Source organism: Loxodonta africana, chromosome 7, assembly GCF_030014295.1.
Source record: "Loxodonta africana isolate mLoxAfr1 chromosome 7, mLoxAfr1.hap2, whole genome shotgun sequence".
NCBI lineage: Eukaryota > Metazoa > Chordata > Mammalia > Proboscidea > Elephantidae > Loxodonta > Loxodonta africana.
In genome coordinates, this window is record NC_087348.1 from 35,731,187 (window position 1) to 35,755,799 (window position 24,613).

General features: G+C 55.9%; 1 protein-coding gene across 1 annotated transcript; it reads left to right on the forward strand.

The window, feature by feature from the left end:
• Positions 1-342: 342 nt before the first annotated feature.
• On the forward strand, positions 343-24,401 carry MYBPC3 (myosin binding protein C3). Its single transcript, XM_064289436.1, has 33 exons — positions 343-402; positions 3,503-3,788; positions 4,799-5,146; positions 5,243-5,391; positions 6,571-6,688; positions 7,402-7,450; positions 7,598-7,627; positions 7,798-7,851; positions 8,905-9,011; positions 9,126-9,317; positions 11,809-11,941; positions 12,223-12,225; positions 12,359-12,483; positions 12,611-12,716; positions 12,817-12,983; positions 13,982-14,147; positions 15,013-15,119; positions 15,227-15,256; positions 16,564-16,703; positions 16,983-17,063; positions 18,037-18,196; positions 19,033-19,137; positions 19,229-19,417; positions 20,577-20,711; positions 20,899-21,066; positions 21,814-21,902; positions 22,062-22,257; positions 22,480-22,619; positions 22,842-23,001; positions 23,092-23,228; positions 23,494-23,680; positions 23,874-23,911; positions 24,067-24,401. Exons 1-32 carry the CDS (start codon positions 343-345, stop codon positions 23,882-23,884), a joined length of 4,128 nt encoding a protein of 1,375 aa, XP_064145506.1. The 3' UTR covers positions 23,885-23,911; positions 24,067-24,401.
• Positions 24,402-24,613: the final 212 nt, after the last annotated feature.

Here is a 24,613-nt window from a genome sequence, read left to right on the forward strand (position 1 = left end):
AACCTTGAGAGATGGAACCTGATACCACCCCCATTTTATGGAATGGGAAACTGAGGCTCATAGAGAGCAAATAATTTGTCCAAGGTCACACAGCAGGTGAGTGGATCCCAACCCAAGGCTGTTGCTGGGAGCTTCACTTACCAGCCTTCCCTTATCTGGAGCAGGACACTCTTAGCATGAGGAGGCTCAGGAATTAAGCACCGAAGACCTGCAGTCATTCAGAAAGCATTCTCACAAAATCAGTGCCCAGGAAGAAGGCAGACACAGTGAATCCGTCATGTAGCCTCGTGGTGTCATGTGCTTGCATTACCACACTCCATGTATGTTGACACATTTGCCGCCATGTTTACTCACACGTATACTCACAGGTTTGCTTACACGTATATTCACACATTTGCTCACGTCTGTTCACATGCACACTCACATATGCTCAGACATGCTCACGTGCTTGCTCACACATATATTCACAGTATGCTCACATGTGATCTCATGTTTGCACGTTTCCTCACACGTGTGCTCACACCTGTTTACACATTTGCCTACATGCACGCTCTCACATTTGCTCACACATATGATTACATGCTTGCTCTCAGGTTTTCAGCCCACAACAGAGAGAAACAGAAAAAGACGAGCAGGGAAGCCTCTAAGTGTCTTACTTCCTACAGTAGCAAGAAGTGGAGGCCAGCGGCAGCCTGGGAGTGAGGCACACACCACTGTCAGCCTGCAGAGACCTGAGCCCCAGGCTGGTTACTTAGGGGAACCCCCTCCCTGCATGCCTCGCCCTGGAGGACTCTTCCACACAACCGTGGCTGCTCCCTCCCCAGGCCTCAGAACCTCAAGAAAGGTGGACCGATGCCCAGTGTCCTCTTTTAAAAAAGGCCCAGAAGCATGCGGTGGGGCCTAAAAGTGGTTAAAATGGAAGAAACAATGGATCTCGGTGGTGCAAGGGACGGTGCATTGTGGGCACCAGGAAAGTGCTGCGTAGAGAGCTCCTCCCTCCTCCCTGCGGGACCAATGATGTTGACCGTTACTGGGCCTGGCTGGGAGTGGGTCACATGGGATTTGCTTCTTTCTGTGTAGCAACTGATGTCCTTGAGGTGACAAACTGGGGGAGGTACTATCATGAGGGCAAAAGGTCACAGAGGAACAGTGGAGGAGCACAAGGAAATTCAAGACATCTGGCATTAATCCCTGGGACTTTTGCAAGAGCTACCTCTCCTCTGTGTGGTGGATTTAGATATTCACTCTGATGCCCTCACTGCAGGCTCACCCAACCCTTCCCTTGGGTAACACCAGCCCCCAGTGTTGCCCCCTCCGCACCTGGCTGTGGAATAGGCCAACCCAAGGTTCTACAGCCTTAAGCCACCCAGGCCCCGTGAGCTGTGATAATATGGGCCAAATAATAACAGAAACATTCATTTAGCATTCCTTATATAAAAAAAAAAAAAAAAAAAATTTTTTTTTTTTTTATATACCAGGCATGGCTCTAAGCATTCCTATTTGTAAACACGTGTAACAACCCTATGCTGTGGGTGGTGTTCTCACTAGCCCTTCTTGACAGATGAGGAAACTGAGGCTCTGCAAAGTTCAGTGAATGGCAGAGCCAGGACTCAGGGGCAGCCCCGCTGCCTCAGGGTCTGTGTACGTGACTATGGCCTCTCACGGTCCCCCAACAGCTCCTGCATTGTCCCTCATGGCCCCTCACTGCCCCACACCACCCTGCACAGCCCCTCGCTTCCTCTCATGACCCTGTGCGGCCCCTTACTGCCCCTCACAGCCCCTCATGGCCCCTCACAGCCCCTCATGGCCCCTCACAGCCCCTCATGGCCACACATGGCCCCTCATGGCCCCACACGGCCCCTTGCTGCCCCTCATGACCCTGCATGGCCCCTTACTACCCCTCATGGCCCCTCACTGTCTCTCACGGCCCTTCACAGCTCCTCACTGCCCCTCATGGCCCTTCATGGTCCCTTACTGCCCCTCACTGCCCAGGAAGATGCCTGGCAGAGGATGCATTTGAACCATTGTGCTCAAGGATAAGGCCCTGTACTCTTCCACCGCACAGTTTACCTGTTAGACAGACACACAGACAGGGTTTGGGGTACCTCTGAGGTTGCATTGGGGTAGGGGGAAAGGAACAGAGACCAGCCAGGAACAATGTGGCCCTCACCTTTTCCCCATAGAGAGACCTCAGCTCCCTGGAATTTGTCTATATTTAGCCAGTGGCTGGGCAGGAGGCAGATAAGGAGGGTCTGGTGAGGGGGAGGGACCCTTATATAGCGCGGGGGGCTGATCCCTGCTCAGTCCTTCAGACTGTACCTGCTTGGTGCCTGGTGTGACTTCTCTCAAGATGCCAGAGCCCGGGAAAAAAACAGGTAACTCCAGGTTTGGGGTCAAAAGGGCTTTAGTGTAGGGGTAGGGAGTGCTTGGTGGGGGGCGCCACACTTGGGGAGCAGACGAAGGAGCTAGTTTCTGAGGGGTCGGTGAGGACGAGGCCTCTGAGCCCCAGGACAGAGGGGAGGATCCTCCTGGGTCCCTTTTTGATGCTCAGGTTCTCCTTCCTCATCCCTCTGCTGAGAATAAGGGGTAAACCCAGGGTCGGGAACACAGAGAGATGACAGAATTGAGGCAGGAAACCCCAGGGCTATCATCCCACTCCCAGGACCCAGAAAGACCCCTTCCTGCCCCTGCCCTCCTCCTTCTGCAGCAAAGTTGGGCCTGGGCTTGCCTTTTGGGAAAAGACCGCTGCAGGCAGAGCCCAAGTTTAGTCCAGACTTGAGCCAGGCTCATCGAATGCCCTTGGATAAGTCTCTACCCTCTCTGGGTCTCAGTTTCCCCATCTGTACAAGGAGGGCTTGGACCCAGTGTCCCTAAGAATCCTACCAGCTCTGAGATTGCCTGCTTCACGATCTGCACCCCTGTGTGCCCCATACCAGGCATGGCCCCCACGTTGAGGGCACTGCAGCCCCTCTGCTCTGGGATAGGATGGTCAAGAGGCCCCAGAGCCCAGGCCAAGGGCAGAGAAAGTCACAGCCCAGGGTCCTGGTCCTGGCCTGTGCCTCACCAAGGTCGCCCAGGGCTGAATCCTGACCCCACCCCCAGCCACTTCTCAGGCTAGCTTTATCTCAGTTGCTGATTCTGAGCCTGAGGCCCTTGAAGGATAAATTTAGCCACATTCCAAGTAGACAGAATACCTGCCCCCTGCCAAGGGCCCCATATTAGTGTGGCGGGGGAGGCCAGGCTTATGCCCAGTGGCCCCAAGCAGGGAAGGCGGGGTATCCAGGGGACACATGCAGCTCTCCCACCTACTGGCTGTGTGATCTTGGGCAAGTCACTTAGCCTTTCTGAGCCCCAGTGTCTGCATCTGCAAAATGGACATAACTGAATCTACTTAGTAGAGCTGCTGGAGCATTAAATGAGGCAATGCTTGAAGTACTTGTCACAATGTTGACAAGAGGGGCTGCAGGGGCAGGTGCACGGGTGAGCCTGGGGGGCCCTGTAGCCTTGGTCTGGCCCCTCAGTTTCAGCCTTCAGCAAGAAGCCACGGTCAGCGGAGGTGGCCGCGGGCAGCTCTGCCATATTCGAGGCAGAGACAGAGCGGCCAGGAGTGAAGGTGCGCTGGCAGCGGGGAGGCAGTGACATCAGCACCAGCGACAAGTACAGCCTGGCAGCCGAGGGCAGGCGACACACGCTGACAGTGCAGGACGCAGGCCCCGCCGACCAGGGGTCCTATGCAGTCATCGCTGGCTCCTCCAAGGTCAAGTTTGACCTCAAAGTCATAGAGGCAGGTAAGACCCTGGTCAGCTGTTCGTGAGGGGCAGCCCGGCCGCCTCTCCATCTGCCCTGGGAAAAGAAGGTGCTGTCTCACGTTCTTGCCTTTGCTTTGGCTGTGCCTTCTGCCAGGAAGGCCCTTTCCCCATTTTCTGCAGCAAGACTCCTGGGAGGGTCCCATGTGCCCTCCCCGGCCTGCTCCATTGTGGGGGCAGGGAAAATACAGAGACAATAAGCGCCCCAACCTTCCGGGAGACCCACTGGGGAGATGACCTCACATGGATGACAATTGGGAGAGCTGTGTGTCTTGGCAGGGGATGACCGGGAGTTGTAGGTGTAGAAGGAGGCCCCAGCCCAGCCTGGGGAAGGAGAGGAGGGATAGAACCCAGAGCTGTGCAGAGCAGACCCACAGGGAGGTGAGGACAGTGTCTGTCAGGGTGAGGAGATGTGTGACGAGGGATCCTGGCTCAGTATGAGCTTCCCATGAGAGGAAAGGGGGAGCGGTTGTTGTTTACTTGCTGTTACTAGGAGCCATCAAGTCAATTTCAACTCATAGTGCTCCATGTAACAGAGTAGAGCTGCCCCATAGGATTTTCTAAGCTGTAATTTTTACAGAAGCATATCTTCATGTCTTTCTCCTACGGAGCTGCTGGGTGGGTTTGAAACGCTGACCTTGTAGTTAGCAGCCAAGTGCTTAACCTTTGCACCACCAGGGCTCTTTAGGGGGAGTGAGGAGGACCAAATATGGCGGGAAGAGGAGAAATTGTGTTTTGGGCACCTTCATCTGAGGGAGGTGCCTGGCAGGCGATGGGTGGTGGGTCTGAGGCTCAGGAGAGATGGAGGAAGGGAGTCCTTGCATTTACAGAGGTGGTGAGGAAAATGAGAGGACAGAAGGGCACATGGAAGGGGCTGAGGTCCAGACGATGAAGCTCTGGACACACTGCAGTGTTTGATGGGCCTGCAAAGACTGAGAAGGACCCAGGGACAGGAGGCGAGATCCTCCTCACCAACCCCTTCCTCCGTTCAGAGAAAGGAGAGCCGGTGCCAGTCCCTTCTGCAGCTCCTGCCCCAGCCCCTGCCGCAGCCCCTGCCCCAGCCCCTGCTGCAGCTCCTGCCCCAGCCCCTACTGAAGCCCCTGGAGCCTTGGCCCCAGCCACTGAGTTGGAAGGAAGCTCCCCAAGTCCCAAAGGTAGGGTGGGCTGGTCAGGGAGAAACAGGACCGGGGGAGGGGTGTCCCAGAGCAGCCCTCAGAGGCCTCTGCTCACAGGATCAAGCTCAGAAGCCCCCGATGGCCCTGCCCCGGGGTCCCCTGGAGCTCCTGATGACCCCATTGGTCTCTTTGTGACGCGGCCACAGGATGGCGAGGTGACCGCGGGTGAGTGTGGGGCTGCTGTACCCATGAGTCCAGGGGTGGGTGGGGCGGGAGGCAGCCAGGTGTCTCCCAAGCCCAGTTGTCGCCTCTCCCCTGCAGGTGGCAACATCACCTTCTCTGCCCGTGTTGCTGGGGCCAGCCTCCTGAAACCGCCTGTGGTCAAGTGGTTCAAGGGCAAGTGGGTGGATTTGAGCAGTAAGGTGGGCCAATACCTGCAGTTGCGTGACAGCTATGACCGGACCAGCAAGGTGGGGACCTGGGGCATGGGGAGACTGGGGGGCACAGGAGGTGGGAGGGCACGGAAAGGGCGCGTGAGAACCCCTGGGAGTCATGGGAGGCAAGGAAGGAGTGCCTGGGACGCCAGGGCGTCCAGGAGGCATGGCGAGGCTCAGGGAAGGGTCATGGGGGCATGACAGTCTTAGGGGGACATAATGGGGCTTGGGGGCCCAGGGAGTTCAGATAGGCTGGGAGGCACGGTGAAGAAACGGGGGAAGGGGCACCAACTAGCTAGGGTATAAAATCCCTGGATGAGTGGCTATCAGAGCTCAAGGGGCCCTCAGGGATCGATCAGAACAATTCCTTATTATATAGTCCCTGGGTGGTGAAACAGCTAAGCACTCTACTAACCAAAAGTTTGGTGGTTCAAATCCACCCAGAGGCTCCTTGGAAGACAGGCCTGGCGATCTTGATCTTCTCCTGAAAGGTGACAGCCTCGAGAACCCTATGGAGCAGTTCTACTCTGCACACACTGGGTCACCACGAGTTGCGATTCACTCAACAGCAATGAACAATTAACAGAGCCTGAAAACCAAAGCTCAAGCTTAAGTTACTGACTGGTCCAAGGCCACTGAGAACCAGGCCTAGAACCTGTGCCTCTGCCTCTCAGCCTCTGCCCCTTCCACTCTTCTACACTGTCCTGGGGAACAAGGGGGTCTCTGGCAGGGCAGGGCTGACGTGTTCAGCCGTGCAGGCTCTGCACTGCGCAACGGTGCCTTATCTGAAGCAAATGCCTTTCACCTGTAAACGGCACAGATTTGTATTTTGTCAAGACCATATTCCAGCAGGTGGCAGTCATGTGCCTTTTCCTAATTTACGCAAAAACTGTGTGTTATCAAAGCCCTGAGGGGAAACGCTGTTCGTGTAGTGGTTAGGAGCTATGTCTGCTAACCAAAAAAGTTGGCAGTTTGAATCCACCAGGTGCTCCTTGGAAACTCTACGGGGCAGTTCTACTCTGTCCTATAGGGCCACTATGAGTCGAAATTGACTCAATGGCAAAGGGTTTTTTTTTAAGTTGTAAGAGGAAAGAGTGGGACCCTTTTCTAGGTCTTTCTTCATAACCAGTCTCCTTCAGAGGCGAGGGTTTTCATCTCCTAGTCCAAGGTCTCCGTTGGCTCCTTTAACCCCCTACCCCCATCCCATCCCCACAGGTCTACCTGTTTGAGCTGCACATCACCGATGCCCAGATCACCTTTGCAGGCGGCTACCGCTGTGAGGTGTCCACCAAGGACAAGTTTGACAGCTGCAACTTCAACCTCACCGTCCATGGTGAGGGGTTCTGTTCCCCAACTCCTGCTTCCCTTTCCCGGCTATAAAGAACATACCTAGCCCTGGCCAGGCGTTCGTCGGTGGTGCAGAAGGTTAATGTGTTTGGGTGCTAACCAAAAGGTTGGAGGTTCAAGTCCACCCAGAGGCACCTTGGAAGAAAGACCTGGCAATCTACTTCCAAAAATCAGCCACTGAAAAGCTTATAGAGCACAATTTTACTCTGACACCCATGGAGTTGCCATGAGTCAAAATCGACTCAGTGGCAACTGGTATTCCTAGCCTTGGTCAGCCAGCAATGCTAACTACATGCCCAACACTGCCGGGCTCAACAAGGTATGAAAGAAACCTGTGGAAGCTTCAGGTTGGGGGTGGGTGGCACCTTACAGCTGAGTCCAGATCCCCTCTGGGGGGAACTCTGTCTCGGTCATCTTGGTATCCCTGGCTCCTGGCACAGGGCTTGGCACTACCTGAACATTTGATGAACAGGTGGAGGCTGAGTTGAGGGGATGGAGAGTGGGAGATGGGCCACCTGTAAGGGAATTGGTGACTTCAAGCTGCCCCCACCTTGACTTCGTGAAAGGCTGAGAATTCATGTCCGTGGGCAGATGCCCACTCTCAATGGGTTATGGACGGGCAGGTCTACAAATACTCAGATCCCAGGCAGGCCCCCTCTGAAGCCTTGTTCCCTGCCTTCTCTCTGTTTCTGCACCCAGAGGCCATTGGCCCTGGAGACCTGGACCTCCGATCGGCTTTCCGCCGCACGTAAGTGATAGATTCTCCTCAGTGCTTGGGAAAGGGGGCATTGATAGATTCTGAGGCCCCTTGGGGTCAGGGATGGGGGCGATGTGAGGGGAGGGAGGAGAGCAAGCTCCCTTGGGCAGGTGAGGACATTGAGTCTAATCCCCACAGGAGCCTGGCTGGAGGTGGTCGGAGGATCAGGTACCCCTTCCCCACCCCCACCTGCCCTATACACAGATCCCTGGGGTCTGAGATGGGCCAGGAGCCCCAATCCAGCCAGTGTCCCTTCCCTCTCACTCTACTCTGTCCCCTCCACCACGTCCTTTCCACTGGGACCTCACTGGTGGCTGTGGGGGGTGTCTCCTCTGCAGTGACAGCCACGAGGATGCCGGGACTCTGGACTTCAGCTCCCTGCTGAAGAAGAGGTAAGTCCCTGGGTCATGGCTCCTGGTGGGTTTGAGGCCTGGTTTCAAATCCTAGCACCACTGTTCTCCAGCTGTGTGGCCCCAGGCAGGACACTGTACCTCTCTGAGCTACTTCCCTTGTCTGTCAAATGGGCCAATTCCCATGTTGGGAGGAGTTAAAGGCTCTGCAGTCCTGTGAACGACCACCCTCACAGTGGCCTCACACCCACGCTGTGCATAGACTTGAGTCTGTACTAGCCTACCCTGGACTCTGGGAACTCTGAAAAAGCTGGAAGAGGGTCCCAAAGCTGAAGGAGTTGCCCACCCAGCCTAGCCCAGCTGACTTGTGTTCTCTCTCTGTCTTCTCCCCTCCTGTGCCCTGACGCCCCGGTTGTCATGGATGCTGCTGATGTCCAGAGAGTAAGAAATGGGGTCTGGGGTTTTGGGGGCAGCAGGGTGATGGTAGGTGCAGAGCTGAGCCTTTCAGTAGCCTGCACCCATCCCTCCCAGGGTCTGAGAGTTACCATCCTACTAGCTGGGTGAGCCTCAGCCTCTGAGCCTCCAGTTTCTCCTGATAGCCAACTAGCAGAGCTGTTGTCATTGTTGTTAGTCGCCATCGAGTTGATTTTGACTCATGACGACCCCATGTGTGCAGAGTAGAACTGCACTCCATAGGGTTTTCAAGACTCTGAACTTTTGGAAGTAGATCACCAGGCCTGTCTTCTGAGGTGCCTCTGGGTGTGTCCAAACTACCAAACTTTGGGCTAGTAGTTCAGCACTTCACCACCTGTGCCACCCAGGGCCCCCTGGCAGAGCTTAGGAGGGGTGAAAGGGTAACGCTGTGGAGCTCCCGCCCAAGGCGCGGCACAAGGTGGCGCACCGTAAATGTAGGGGACTTAAGCACTGGGAAAGGATGGAGAGGAAGCCCATGGGTTGGAGTCCCAGGTCTCTGTGGGGAGGTGGCCCAGACTTCTAATGTATCCTCTGCCCTTTCTGCCCCACCTGGAGCAGCAGCTTCCGGATTTCGAGGTAAGTGTCCAGTGGAGCCCAGCACCCCCGTCATCCCCACTTTAGCCAGGAAATCCCTCCCCAGACCCAGCTCCCCATACTGAGCCCTAAGCCCTCTTGGCCCCAGACCTGGCCTGGGACCCATGCTGAGTCCAAGCTGTCCCAGTGGAGGGGTGAGGGGAAGGGGCAAAGGGTCAGAACAGCTCTAGCTCCTGGGCCCCAGGAAGCCCCACCCAGGGAAGTGGGGAGGGGCTGTAGTCCTGCCTGCGCCATAGGGCTCCCCTGAGGCCTCTCTGCATGCACTGTGGGACCCAGGGACTCGAAGCTGGAGGCACCGGCCGAGGAGGACGTGTGGGAGATCCTGCGGCAGGCGTCCCCTTCCGAGTACGAGCGCATCGCCTTCCAGCACGGGATCACGGACCTGCGCGGCATGCTAAAGAGGCTCAAGGGCATAAAGCGCGATGAGAGGAAGAGCACAGGTTAGTCCCCCACCATGGGAAAGGAGAGGCACAGGTTAGCCCCCGCCACCGTGGGAAAGAAGAGGCACAGGTTAGCCCCCACCACCGTGGAAAAGGAGAGGCACAGGTTAGCCCCCCACCACCGTGGAAAAGGAGAGGCACAGGTTAGCCCCCACCACCGTGGAAAAGGAGAGGGCACAGGTTAGCATAGATTAGCCCACCACCAAAGCGGGAGAAAAAAAAAACCCATTGCCACTGAGTCAATTCTTATTCAGCAACCCTATAGGACAGAGTAAAACTACCCCATAGGATTTCCAAGGAGTGGCTGGTGGATTCAAACTGCTGACTTTTTGGTTGGCAGCTGAGCTCTTAACGACCACGCCACCAGGGCCTCAGCCCCACCATCATAATGGAAAAGGGACGCACAGGTTAGTTGCCCCCCTACCATGGAAAAGGAGAGGCACAGATTAGACCTCACCACTACCACCACGGAAAAGCAGAGGCACAGGTTAGCCCCCTATCCGCACCGTGGGATCACTATGGTCGAAATTGACTCCATGGCACCTAACAACAAGGACAAGGCACTAAGTGTTTTATATAATTGTCCCATTGAATTCTTACAACAACGCTATGGTAGAGGGACTAGTATTATCTCCATTTTATAAATGAGGAAACTGAGGCACAGAGAGGCCACTCCCGTGGTCCCCGCCAGGTGCATCTTTGAGTCTATCAGCAAAAAGAGAACACTGAACCCTCTTGACTGAGTAAAAATCAGATCAACCCTTCTCCCTGAAGCGCCAGTTAGCCCTCTTCACGCCCAAAGAAAAAGGGAGAAGGACAACATAACCCAGAGACCCACGCATGGGAAAAGGAGAGCCTGGTTAATGGTCCTTGCAGGCCAACAAAGGAAAGCTAACACAAACTAGCAGGAGGGCACAGGTTAACTCCCTCCACCTGCAATCGCAATCACATCAGAGGAGAAGGGCTCAGGCTAGCTCCTGAACAAGGCGTTGACAAGGGCACACGGACATGAGCTCCCTAGGAAGTGAGGCAGGGACAGCCTCACCGGTTGGCTGTCCGCAGTATCCTCAGAGCTTAGCAGGGCACTTGGCACACAGGGCCTTCCAGCAAGTAGCTGCTAATTGCATGAGCAGGTCAGTTTCCCCATAATGGGTGTGGAAAATGGGGGTGTAGATGAACCCCTCCCAAAACACGCACACGCGCACATGAAGAAGGTAAGAAAAGCAGGTCAGAGCTTCAGTGCTGACCTCCTCAAGGCCCCCTGCCCTCCTGTCCACTCGTGGGCCTCGGCCTCATGCTGCTCTCCATCGCTGGCCTTTGGGTGGCCTCTGTGGGGCTGGCACATCTGTCCATGACACTGCCTTGATCTGCACACGTGTCCCCCACCTTAAATCAGAAATCCAGTCGATGCCACAAGTGTTAACCCAGCCACCACCAGGACCCCTGGTGCCAGGAAGCCCCCTGAATCGTTGGGCCCAGAGGGTAGCCAGCAGAGAGCAGTGGAGGCTAATGGGGCAGACAGGAGCTCTCAGGCCAGGAACCGCTTGTTGTGGGAGCTGTAAAAGTAGTAGTAAAAAAAAGTTCATTACTAACAGCTAGGTGGCACAATGGTTAAGCTCTCGGCTGCTAACCTAAGGGTTGGCGGTTCGAACCTACCCATCGGTTCCACAGGAGAAAGACCTGGTGATTTGCTTCCATAAAGATTATAGCCTAGGAAACCCTATGAGGCAGTTCTACTCTGTCACATGGGGTCACTAGGAGTCGGAATCAGCGCGACAGCACCCAACAACAAAGCACTTAGTGCTTTATATAGTTGTCTTTTTGAATTCTTGCAATAACACTATGAAAGAGAGACTAGTATTATCTCCATTTAACAAATGAGGAAACTGAGGCACAGAGGGGTTTGTTAAGGAACGAGCTCAGGTCACAGAGCAGCAAGCAGTAGGGTCTGAAGCCGGTCAGATCTCTGCCCCTCCTACTGCTCCAGGCCCAGCCAGGGCATTTGCGGACGTGGGAATCTTCTCTGTGTGGTAGATGGTGCCCCCAGCCCAGCAGCCAGTGCCAGCCTTTTGAGTGAGGGGGTGGCTTTAAAACTTCTGGGTGACGGGCCTTCTGAGGGGTGCACAGCAGTGAGAGGAGGCATTGCCATAGGGAGGGTCTGGGGTCGAAAAGCCCCTTCCCCTGACAAGGCTGGAAGTCCCCAGCTTTATCCCTGCCACCAAGCGAGCTGAGCAGGTGGAGAGCACCCCAAGAAAACAGATGGGAGGACAAAGACACACCCACACAGAGATGGAGGTGGAGAGACACAGAATGGATAATGGAGGCACAGAGAGATGCACGGAGGGAGACAGGAAGGCACAGGCGGCTGGGTAGAGGACCTGGGCCACTGCCTCATATGCTGTGGGTGGTGGGAGGCCTCTGGTCTGGGCCAGGCCAGGGGAGCAGGGTGTGGTGGCCAGTGGCTGGGTGCCTGAGGGGTGCATATACTCAGCCTTTCAGAAGAAGCTGCAGCCAGCCTACCAGGTGAGCAAGGGCCACAAGATCCGGCTGGTCGTGGAGTTGGCAGACCCTGATGCTGAGGTCAAGTGGCTTAAGAATGGACAGGAGATCCAGATGAGTGGCAGGTGGGGCCAAGGGCAGTGGGGGAGGCTGGGGGTGCTGGGGGGATGGAGGGAGAACCCCCAGAGAGAGGCTGCACCTCACAGCCTTGCTCAATCTGTGTCTTTTCATACATGTGTCTCTGTCTCTTAACCCTGTCTCTCTACCTTTCCCCATTTCTGTGAGTGTCTAACTTCCTTTCTTCCTGTTTTGGTCTGTCTATTCCTCTCTCATTTCTCTTGGTCTCTGTCGCTTGGTCTTGCTTCTTCCCATCTGGAACACTCCAATGACCCCTTCTCTGCCACAGCAAGTAAGTCTTGGCTCCTGGAAGGTTAGGGTGGGAGGTGCAGGTGGATCCTGACAGGGGAGGGAGTTTAATGGGGGCACCCTGAGCCCAGAAGGCAAGCCCATGACTCTCCTGCCACCCCCGTGGCCCCTACCAGGTACATCTTCGAGTCCGTTGGCAACAAGCGCACACTGACCATCAGCCAGTGCTCACTGGCTGACGACGCGGCCTACCAGTGCGTGGTGGGTGGGGAGAAATGCACTTCGGAGCTGTTTGTCAAAGGTGGGGCCTGGGACCCTGGGGTTGGGGTGGGGGTGGGGGTGGGGGTGGGGGGGTGGGGATGGGGGGTGGGGGGGTGGGGACAGGCTGCTGGGAAGCCAGGCCCAAACAGCCCTCCTTGCCTCCACAGAGCCCCCTGTCCTGATCACACGGCCCCTGGAGGACCAGCTAGTGATGGTGGGGCAGCGGGTGGAGTTTGAGTGTGAGGTGTCTGAGGAGGGGGCCCAGGTGAAGTGGTGAGTGTCAGAGGCCTGGGCAGGGGCGGGTGGTGTCCCTCAGGGCAGAGGAGGTCACCTAGAGAGGCCGCCAGGGCTTATTGCCCCCCTGCCCGGCCAGGCTGAAGGATGGGGTGGAGCTGACCCGGGAGGAAACCTTCAAATACCGGTTCAAGAAGGACGGGCGCAGGCACCACCTGATCATCAATGAGGCAACGCTGGAGGACTCCGGGCACTACGCGCTGCACACCAGTGGGAGCCAGGCGCTGGCTGAACTTATTGTGCAGGGTGAGGCCCGGGACAGGGACAAAGAGCTCCAGGGTTGGTGTTAGCTACTTAGTGCCGCTGCAACAGAAACACCACAGGTCGGCAGCTATAAAGATAGAAATTTATTTTCTCATGGCTTAAAAACCAAACCAAACCCACTGCCGTCGAGTCGATTCCAACTCATAGCGACCCTATAGGACAGAGTAGAACTGCCCCATAGAGTTTCCAAGGAGCACCTGGCAGACTCGAACTGCCGACCTCTTGGTTAGCATTTAACCACTACACCACCAGGGTTTCCTCTCACAGCTTGGGAAGCTAGAAGCCTGAATTCAGAACACCAGCTCTAGGGGAAGGCTCTCTCTCTGCGTCAGCTCTGGAGGAAGGTCCTTGTCTCTTTCAGCGTCCGTAGCCCTGTCTTTCCTCTGCTCCTTGGAGATATTCACGTGGTGTCTATCTTCCCCCATTTGTACTTGGTCCTGTGTTTAATCTGCAGTTTTTATTACTCAGAAGTGATTATGCTTAGGACACACCCTACACTGATATGGCCTCATTAACATAAACAAAACCCTATTCCCAGGTGGTATGGGGTTAGGATTTTAACACATATCTTGGGGAGACACAATTCAATCCATAACAGGGCCCTACACCCATCAGCCCCAACCCTGTCTAGCCATGTACAGAGATCAGGCAAACCTAGGTTGAAGGCCTACCTTGGGTAAGCCACTTTGCCACCCTGAGCCTCACCTTTCTCTTCTGTAAAATGGGCTTGCTGAGGCGAACACCCCAGAGGGTATTGAGAAGGTCAAATTGGTCTCTCACACACTCAAGTTTTCTTATGCACGTTGGATCATCACCACACACACGCATCACACTCGTGCATGTACATGTACACTTCTACACACACGTACACACACCCGGACACATGCACACCTGGCACCGACGACCCACGTGTTCTCTGCAGGGATTCATGCCCACACCCACACACCCTCCCGAGCTCACTGGCTTTGCTCTGCCCCCAGAGAAGAAGCTGGAGGTGTACCAGAGCATTGCGGACTTGACGGTGGGTGCAAAGGACCAGGCCGTATTCAAGTGTGAGGTGTCGGATGAGAATGTGCGGGGTGTGTGGCTGAAGAACGGGAAGGAGCTGGTGCCCGACAGCCGCATCAAGGTGTCCCACATTGGGCGGTGAGTGTGGTGGCGTTGACCTGCGAAGGTAGGGGAGGTGGATGGGACAGGTGGAGACTGAGATAGAGTGACAGAGGGAGACAGATGGAAGGGGAGGAGATAGAGAGAAACAAAGACAGACAGAGGTGGACAGAGACAGACTGACAGAGAGAGGCAGACATAAAGACAGACAGACACGCAGACAGACTGAGAAAGAGAAACAGACAGATGGGAGGGAGGGGGGAGACAAAGACAGACAGACAAGAAGGACAGAGAGAGGCAGACATAAAGAGAAACAGACATGCAGGCAGAAACTGAGATAGAGAGACAGACAGATGGACAGAGAGACAGACAGACGGACAGAGAGACAGAAACAGACCCAGAGGAGGAAAGAGTCACTAGAGACAGAGACAGAACAGGGACAGGGACAAAGAGAGACAGAGCAGTGAAAAATGGACGCGCAGGTAGAGACCCCCGGCCCCCTACCTCTCCCCAGCTCATGACCAGGGCAGGGTGGGGCAGGAGGCTCCAAGGCGGTGGCTGGCCCTGGCCAGAGGTCTGCTCTCCCTCCCATTCTCTTACTCATCTCCTGAGCATTGCGGTGGCCTGTGCTGGGCCCGAGTTCACAGAGATTGATGAGGTCCAGCCCCTGCCCAGTGTCTACGGGCCCAGCTAAGGGGACACATGGGCGGGGAAATCCCTTCTACACTGCCTCCCTCTGAAAACGTGAGGGAGAAATAACAAATGAAGAAAAGAGCATTTAAAAAACCAGAATGCCGAGGAGCTAGGAGGAAGAGGCGAGAGTCCCCTGGAGCCCTGGCTGCAGTGTCTGGGGGACCAGGGCTGTGTGGCCCACCGGCCCCCCTAAGCCACCATTGCCCTGCAGGGTCCACAAGCTGACCATTGACGACGTCACGCCTGCAGACGAGGCTGACTACAGCTTTGTGCCCGAGGGCTTCGCCTGCAACCTGTCAGCCAAGCTTCATTTCATGGGTGAGCCCACACTAGGGTGGGTGGGATGGGCTGGGGGCCGCAGGGCCAGAAGCCCCTTGCTGGGCCCTGCTTTGCCCCTGTGCCAGTTGCTCTTCCTTCTCTTGCAGAGGTCAAGATCGACTTCGTGCCCAGGCAGGGTGAGTCTTGGGCCCCCCTCCCGTGTGCTGCCCTGGGTCTGCCCACTTCCCAGAACCCCACTCCACCCATGTCTCCCCTCACTTATAGGCAGAGGGAACAGCAAGGATCTGGGATTGGGGATCCCGAGGCCCAACCCCATCTCTGCCACCCCCCAGATCACGGACCACCTATAATCGCTCTGAGCCTCAGTTTCTCCATCTCTAAAATGGGACTCCTGGTATTTCTGCTCAGTGGTAGAATTCTCGCCTTCCGAGCAGGACACTGTGGTTCGATTCTCAGCTAACGCACTTTATGTGCAGCCACCACCCATCTGTCAGTGGGGGCTTGTGTGTTGCTGTGAGGCTGAACCAGTTTCAGCAGAGCTTCCCAGATTAAGACAGACTAGGAAGAAAGGCCTGGCGATCTACTTCTGAAAATCAGCCAGTGAAAACCCTGTGGATCACGATGGTCTGATCTGCAGCTGATCACAGGGATGGTGGAGGACCAGGCAGCATTTTGTTCTGTTGTGTGTGGGTTCGCCATGTGTCGGGGGCCGATTCCACTGCAGCTAACAGCAGTAGTTCCCCCTCCACAAGGTGGTTGTGAAATGAGATGCGATGAGACGATGTGTGTGAGCTGTCAGATGGCATCACAAACCTGAGACTTTATTGTCACATCTTTTCTCCTTTTGGAAGTATCCCTCCTGCTTTTAGATTAAACTCCAAAATCAGATATTTTGGAATTCTAACTTCAGGAGAATAGTTCAGGCCGAGGCATATGGTAGGTGAGTGCTTTCCAAACTGGGTTTGGTTAATATGATACTCCATTTCAAAAGGGTTCCACAATGAAAGAAGTTTGGGAAACTCTAAATTCTTGAGCCGCCTCTTGGCAATTCAGAAAGCTCATTAGCATGTTAAAGGCTCTGAAAAGTCCTGCAATAAAGAGCTGTGCTTAACCCAGTGTTTCCTAAATTATTTGGCCACAGAACCTCCTTTTTTTTTTCTGGCAGGACATTGGTGTTCCCCCAAACACAGTTACAGACCTCCCAGGGAACTGCCTCTGGTGATGGGAATGATCTAGCTCTTGATTTGGGTGGTGGTTACATAAATTTATACATTTGCCAAAACTCCTCAAGCTGAATGCACACATCTGCGCCTTTTATTATGTGTAAATTACACCTCAGTAAAACTGATTGGAAAGACAACAACTGGGGGCACAGGTTTATTTTCCAACTGCCTCCCCACCCCCCCCACCCCAGTGACTTGTTCTCCTTCCAGTTTCCCCCCTTTCGTGGACCTTTCTCTGACCTATGGTGTCTCTTCCCCAGAACCCCCTAAGATCCACCTGGACTGCCCAGGCCGCAAACCGGATACCATCGTCGTTGTGGCTGGGAACAAGCTTCGTCTGGATGTGCCTATCTCTGGGGACCCTGCTCCCACAGTGATCTGGCAGAAGGCCATCACACAGGTACTGTGGATTCCTCCTCCACTTTCCCATCTGTAAAAAGGGTTCATAGGACCTGAGGAGCTCTGGGGCCTGATCTACACCTCACCCTACCCCACACTGACATGTAGCCTGCACTACAGCTGGCCACCAATGGGGAGTTCAGGGGCTCAGCTGGCTGGGGTGTGGCAAGGTGAGCAGCTGATGGCCTGTGGTAACGGAGGGGGCAAAGGAGAGGTGAGGGGCCAATGGGCAGGGATTCCCACCCCCCTTCCCCCTACTGGCCTCTTGCTCTGTTCTCAGGGGAATAAGGTCCCAGCTGGGCCAGCACTTGATGCCCCAGAGGATGAAGGTGACAGTGAAGAATGGGTGTTTGATAAGAAGGTGAGTGAGCCTGATGTGGGGACATGGCTCATTTGTCCTTTTCTACCCTTGTGGTGTCCACCCTCGGGTAAGATGTTCATGAAGGTACTCACACCTGAGACATGCCTCAAGTGAGAGGTAGGTAGATTCACACCCAGCCAGGGCCTCTGTGTGTGTTCCTGCCCCAGACAGGGTTTCCATGGGACTCTCACACCTCAGTCAGGCACACGGTGAAGTGAACAGGTGTATCCACAGGGTGTTCATGCTGTTAACATTCTCAGAAAACCGTCTATGACTGGGCCCCTCCCTGGCTCCCTTCTTCCTGAGCTGACCTCGACTTTGTGCATCCTCTGAACTAGGTTTCTGCAGCAGTTTTCAGTGAGTGTAGCTGCCCAAGGGCCTGCACCCAGGTCTGCTTTCCCTCCTCTGTGGCACTTAGTCCTCCTGAAGGCCTGTCCACCTGAGGTCTTCCTGGATCCTCACAACAGCTCTGTGAGGTTGTGTTATTCCCATATGACAGATGGGAAACTGATGCACAGAGAGGCTAGATAACTACCCAAAGTTCCACGACTAAGCTAGAGTTAAGAGTTTGAAGCCTTTACCCTGGTGCCTTGCATATTATAAAAAAAAAAAAAAACCCATTGCCATGGAGTCGATTCTGACTCACAGCGACCCTATAGGACAGAGTAGAACTGTCCCATAGGGCTTACAAGGAGCAGCTGGTGGAATCGAACTGCTGACATTTTGGTTAGCAGCCTGAGCTCTTAACCTCTGCACCACCAGGGCTCCACCTTGCATATGGTAGGTGCTAAATAAATGTTTTTGACTTAGTTATTGACATGGGTGCACTTTCCAGTTGGGCTGTGTTATCCGCTTCCCTGGAGCCTGGGCCAAGCTCTGTTTCTTTCTCAGGGCTGAGAGCTCTTGTAGAGGCTGCAGGGCCCTCTGAGGTCTGACTTGGGCCCTGTCTTCCCACCTCCCCATCTCCCCTCAGTTGCTGTGTGACACTGAGGGCAGGGTCCATGTGGAGACCACCAAGGATCGCAGCATCTTCATCGTTGAGGGGGCAGAGAAGGAAGACGAGGGCGTCTACACTGTCACAGTGAAGAACCCTGTGGGCGAGGACCAGGTCAACCTCACCGTCAAGGTCATCGGTGAGGATGACCAGGGAAGACAGAGGGGCAAACCCAGGGAGGCTGTTTAGTCATCCGTTCACTCATGTAGCCATTCAACAAACATCCAGGGGTGTCTCTCTGAGCCAGGCAGTGAATGGGACAGGGTTTTCTGCCCTTAAGGAGACTCCATTCTAGGGGGAGACGAGGCAGAAACATCTGGCAGATTTGCGGGACATGAGATGTGGTCAGAGTGCTGTGGGAGCAGTGAGCACAGAGCAGTCCCTGTGCCTGGGGGGTGAAGCCTACGGGATACTGGGAGGATGGGGGAGGGACCCTAGGCGGAGGAAACAGCGTGTACAAAGGTATGGAGGTGTGGCAGGGTTTCTGAGTGTGGAGAAAAATGAATGATTGGAATAAGTGACCTGGGTGAGGAGGGAGGAATGGTGAGATCGGGCCAGGAAAGGAGGTGAATAGGGCAGCGAACATGGGCCATAGTAGGTTGATAAAGAGCCCTGGTGTTACAATGGTTAAGCGCATGGCTGCTAACCAAAAAATCGGTAGTTCAAACCCAGCAGCGGCTCCACAGGAGAAAGACCTGGTGATCTGTCCCCATAAAGATTACAGCCTTGGAAACCCTATGGGGCAGTTCTCTGTCAGATGCGGTTGCTGAGAGTGGGAATCTACTCAGTGATGTCTGACAACTACAGGATGTTGACTGGAGGCTGGTGACATGGTCAGAACTGCGTTCCGCAAAGATGGTTTTGGTTCCGTGCTGGTGGGGCAGTCTGTAGCTGCTGGTTGGGATGGTGAGAGGAGGAGCCAGCATTGTCAGAGGCCCGGGGCCTGGCAGGGCTGATGCGGGTCCACCTCCTTAGATGTGCCCGATGCTCCTGCGGCCCCCAAGATCAGCAACGTGGGCGAGGACTCCTGTACGGTGCAGTGGGAGCCACCTGCCTACGACGGCGGGCAGCCGATCCTGGGTGAGTTCCAGGGCACGGGGGGCAGAGCCCAGGGCAGGGGGCTCAGGGGTACCTGGGCCCCAGACCAGAGTGCCCGCCTCCACCCCACCAGGCTACATCCTGGAGCGCAAGAAAAAGAAGAGCTTCCGGTGGATGCGGCTGAACTTTGACTTGCTGCGGGAGCTGACCCTCGAGGCCCAGCGCATGATCGAGGGTGTAGTGTATGAGATGCGAGTCTACGCAGTCAACGCCATCGGCATGTCCAGGCCCAGCCCCGCCTCCCAGCCCTTCATGCCCATTGGTGAGGCAGCCCTGCCTGGCACTGCCCCCCAACTCCCCAGTCAAGGGGCCCCAATGATGGCAGCCATTCTGTGGGCAGCCACCACACTGGGCATTACATCCATCTGTTAATCAGCCTTCAGTTGAGGTGTGTACATCTTCACCAGACATGACAAAACCGGGGCTCGGAGAAGTTAGATGACTTGATCAAGGTCACGCAGCTGTAGGGGTGGAGCCGAGACTCATACCCCTCTGACCTCTGGTCGACTCCCTTCACCTCTCGAACCTCACTTTTCACATCTACAAAATGGGAATAATGACAGGATCTACGTCGTAGAGTTGTTGGTAGGATGAAATGTGATAACACAGGCAAAGCATCTAGCATACAGCAGGCACTCAATAAATGTTAATTGTCCCGTTTTTCCCTTCCCTCAACCCAGGGTTTGCTATATATGGGATGGGACGAGGGCAGTGGGTGCCTGAGTAGTGGCTGGGACATCCGCAGGTATTGTCTGGACCAGGAGTGGAGGTCTGGTTTGCAGAGCCAGCCCCGTCGCTCCCCAGCAGGGCCTCATGGAGTCATCGTCTCTCCCTGAAGACCTGGTTTCCTCATCTGCACGATGGTCTGGGAGGGTAGAATAGACACCGAGAGTGTGCCAGGCTCTTGAGGACACTTGTCCCTACTGGGGGTGTGAGTCTAGGGTGGCTGGCTGTGGAGGGGCAGGGGTCCCCAGGGCCCAGAGAGGGCCACAGTTTGGGGAGGCAGCAGGAAGTGGGCTGTGCCTTTTGGGAGAAGAGCCTGGCCCCCCTTTTTGGGAACCGACTTCTGGTTTGCTCAACTTTAAGTCAATTACCCTAATCACACAGCGCCAGCAAATGCCCATGTTTGGGCCTTTTTTGTTGTTTTTTGCAGTCACGTTTATGACATTTCTCATGCGTGTGTTCTTTTTGGTGTCTTTTGCTGTTTAAATCCCTTTTTTTGTAACTGTTGTTGATTTTGTTTGTTGTTAAGCCAATCTAGAGATATGCCTTTTAATGGTGTGGAAATATTCCTTGAAGTTCTTGAAAGTCAGCTGAAAGGAAGTTCCGTGACCAGCGGGCGGTTGGGAATCACTGGGCTCATTGCTTCCCCTCTGGTGCTGGCCCCCTCAGCCCCGCTCTCTGGTCTCTCCTCTGCCCAGGACCCCCCAGCGAGCCCACCCACCTGGCTGTGGAGGATGTCTCTGATACCACAGTCTCCCTCAAGTGGCGGCCCCCAGAGCGTGTGGGAGCAGGCGGCCTGGACGGCTACAGTGTGGAGTACTGCCAGGAGGGCTGTGAGTGCCCCCACCCAGGCCTGGGCACTGTCCCTCTGCCTCCCAGCACCCCCAGGCCAGGCACCTGACACCCTGCTGGGTGTCTATCCTCAGCAGAGACCCCAGGCAGCCATCAGAGGGTAGGCAGCAGGGGTGGTGTGTTGCTGCTGACATTGCCTCAGCTTTGCCTTCCCACCCCCACCCCCAGGCTCAGAGTGGGTGGCTGCCCTGCAGGGGCTGATAGAGCGCACGTCACTGCTGGTGAAGGACCTGCCTACGGGGGCCCGGATGCTCTTCCGCGTGCGGGCTCACAATGTGGCCGGGCCCGGGGCCCCTGTCACCACCAAGGAGCCTGTGACAGTGCAAGAGATACTGCGTGAGTGTCCATGGGTGGCCTCCCTCACTTGCCCTTGTCCCTGTGCACTGTCACAGGACCTGTCACTGAGACCGAGCAGTGGCGGGGGGTGCCAGTGGAAGGGGCTGAGTGCTGGGCAGGACAGGAGGGGGTGGAGCTTCATCCACGCCCAGGCTCAGAGCAAGCACGCAGAGAGCTCTCTCACCTTGTCCATCAGCCCCAGGTTCTGGAATAGGGCAAGGGTAGGCCATCACACCATGAACTCAAGAACTCTGCTCTGTGAGGCTCCTGGCTCCGACAGGCAGGTATCGTCCAGGTCCTCAGTGAGGCCATGCAGGGTCACACTGGCCTGAGATCAGCTTCCCATTTCTCCATTCCTTGTCCCAACAAAGGACTGACTGTATAAAGACTGATCTCAAAGGTGGAAACAGGCAGCAAGCTGGGGTGGAAGCAGCATGAGGCGGGGGGCCTGAAAGCCTAGATTTGCCTCCTGGCTGGTACTTACTAGCTATGTATCCTCAGGTTGCTTACCTTCTCTGATCCCTGCCTCTTGTAGCAGTTTGAGGCTCAGGTGGAAGCAGGAACTGTAAATTTTTTGGGACTCGAGTTGCTATGGGTTAAGGGTAAGTTAAAAAGAGGGGCAGATAGCTTTTTTTCTTAGCTGTAGCCCTCTGGGCCCTGCCTCAAGAGAGAACAGAGACGGGTGAGCTCCCACAACGCTGGGGCTGTGCTAAGCCCTGGCTGGCCACTCACCACCTGTACCCACAGAGCGGCCATGGCTCCACCTGCCCAGGCATCTGCGCCAGACCATCCAGAGGAAGGTCGGGGAGCCCGTGAACCTCCTTATTCCTTTCCAGGTACGAAGTCCCCTTCCCTGTCCCCAGAGGGAGGCTACAGCATGTTGTCCACATCCAGGGGACAGCTGGGTGTCTGGGCTGGCCAGCCCCTGAGGCCACACCCACACGTGCAGGGCTGTCAGGGAGCCAGGCTCAGGGTTGAGCTGTCCCCTCCCCCAGGGCAAGCCCAGGCCTCAGATCACCTGGACCAGAGAGGGGCAGCTGCTGGCAGGCGAGGAGGTGAGCATCCGAAACAGCCCCACGGACACCATCCTGTTCATCCGGGCCGCCCGCCGCACCCACTCGGGCACCTACCAGGTGACGGTGCGCATCGAGAACATGGAGGACAAGGCCACGCTGGTCCTGCAGATCGTCGGTGCGTGGCTGTGGGCTTCCGACCCCACTCACTTCTAGTCCCTGAGCTGAGCTCCAGGCCCCAGGGGTAGGGGACACACCTGGGCACCCAACCCAGAGCTTCCCATCTGCCTGTCCTGGGCCCTCTTCTCAGAGCCCTGCAGAAGGCAGCAGGCCAGCGCCCCAGCTCTAACTCAGGCAGGGTCAGGAGATGTGTGGTTCCAACTGGGTCATCTCCCTACAGACAAGCCAAGTCCTCCCCAGGACATTCGGGTCATTGAGGCTTGGGGTTTCAATGTGGCTCTGGAGTGGAAGCCACCCCAAGATGATGGCAACACCGAGCTCTGGGGTTACACAGTGCAGAAAGCCGACAAGAAGACCATGGTAAGCCTAGGGTCCTGGACTCCACATGCAGCCTCCCTAGGTCCAGGAAGACCTGGGCCCCTGCCTCCCCTTCCCTGCTCTTAGAATAAGCCCACCGCCCTCCTCCCTCTGCTGGCCCGGTCCCCACCACAGTTGGGGTGGAGCCGCCAGGAGTGTCAAGGGAGGTCCCTGGCAGGGATTGGGAACTGGCTCCCAGAGACCCTCGTCTGCCTTCACACCCAGGAGTGGTTCACCGTTTTGGAGCACTACCGCCACACTCACTGTGTGGTGCCAGAGCTCGTCATCGGCAATGGCTACTACTTCCGGGTCTTTAGCCACAACGCGGTGGGTCCAAGTGACACAGCCGCCACCACCAAGGAGCCCGTCTTCATCCCCAAACCAGGTACTGTACCCCCACCCGCACCCTGGGGGGAGCAGGGAGGGTAGGCTAATTTGGCGTGGCCCTCTTGGTACAAAGTCCTGTCACCAACAGGCATCACCTACGAGCTACCCAGATACAAGGCCCTGGAATTCTCTGAGGCCCCACGCTTCACCCGTCCCCTGGTGAACCGCTCAGTCATCGCAGGCTACAATGCCGTCCTCTGCTGCGCTGTGCGGGGTAGCCCCAAGGTAGAGAACTCCAGGCCCTGGTCCAGACCCTGAGGTAAGGCTTATAGGCTTTAACCTCTAGGGGTCCTCGCCAGACCTCAACCCCGCTTCCTCTCCACTTCTTGGTATCAGGGCCAGGCACCTCTTCCCAAATGGGGCCTTGGCACTTACGGTTTACTCCCAGCCTTGGGGACTCCAGTGGGAAGACACAGGAGCAGATGTCCCTAGGGTCCTGCCAGGCCCCTCACAGCCTGAGATGGTTTCTCTTCCTTTACCTGATTTATAGCCCAAAATTTCCTGGTTCAAGAATGGCCTGGACCTGGGTAAAAACGCCCGCTTCCGCATGTTCTGCAAGGAGGGTGTGTTGACCCTGGAGATTCGGAAGCCGTGCCCCTTTGATAGGGGCATCTATGCCTGTAGGGCCACCAACTTAGAAGGCGAAGCACAGTGTGAGTGCCTCCTGGAGGTGCGAGGTGAGGAAGCCCTGGGCCAGGGCCTGGGGAGGGGAAGCAGGGCACCCACTGGGACTCTGCTCTGCTGTCCTGGTCCATGCAACTGCTCTGGCTGAGAGCACTGACCTGTGACGGTGCTGGCTTCCCCGAAGGCTGGGAGGACACACAGGGGTGGCAGGCGCAGCACGTGTCACTGCCTCTTTCTCTCCTGCAGTGCCCCAGTGACCAGGCTGGCTCCCCAGTGATGGCTAGGTATGTACTCCACACCACCCTGACACCCAGGGCCCAAATCACAGCTGAGCCCTGGCCCTTGGTCCAAGGACAACTATCAAGAAATGAGGAGTGCAGGTGGCTCTTGGAGAGAAAAGTTTCAGTCCACTTCACTCATGAGGGAACCTGTGTCACAGGTGCAACCGAATGCCAGCTCTACCGTGCCAGGAGCCTCGAGGGAAGCTGGAAAAACCACCTTCCTGCTGTTGGGGTGTGTGTGTGTGTGTGTGTGTGTGTGTGTATCCTCGCGCCAGGGTGGGGAAGGCGCAGTAGAGAACTGAAGATACAACGAGCAGACACTGGGGAACCTGAGAGAACTGTCAGAGCTCCTGGTGACGCCCTCAGATCTTTGGGGCAAAAGGTGGGTGGGCTCAGGAAATGAGGGTCGGGGACAGGGCCCATCCGGCCTGCTGTGTCTTCTCGATACTTAGGGGCAATAAAAGATCAGTGCAGTCTGTGGTCTCAGCCTCCATCACTCCCCAGAGAACTGACTCTTCTGTGCAGTGTGCTTGTTTCACAAAAGCACAGGAAAATCTATTTGATCTTCACAGCAAACTGAGGGCAGGCATTCTGTTTCCCAAAGGACTTAAATGAGGCTCACAGAATCCTACGTCCATGGGACAGCACCACTTAGAAAGAACCCCAGTCTTCCCCAACTGCACACACTCTTCAAATGAGGAAACT

Bases quoted from the DNA above. Each gene is read 5' to 3' on its own strand.
- MYBPC3 (XM_064289436.1), top strand. From the start codon at position 343: ATGTTTACTCACACGTATACTCACAGGTTTGCTTACACGTATATTCAC. The intron at 14,148-15,012 runs GTGAGTGTGGTG...ATTGCCCTGCAG, and splicing joins AAGGTGTCCCACATTGGGCG to GGTCCACAAGCTGACCATTG. The intron at 19,418-20,576 runs GTGAGGCAGCCC...TCCTCTGCCCAG, and splicing joins CCAGCCCTTCATGCCCATTG to GACCCCCCAGCGAGCCCACC.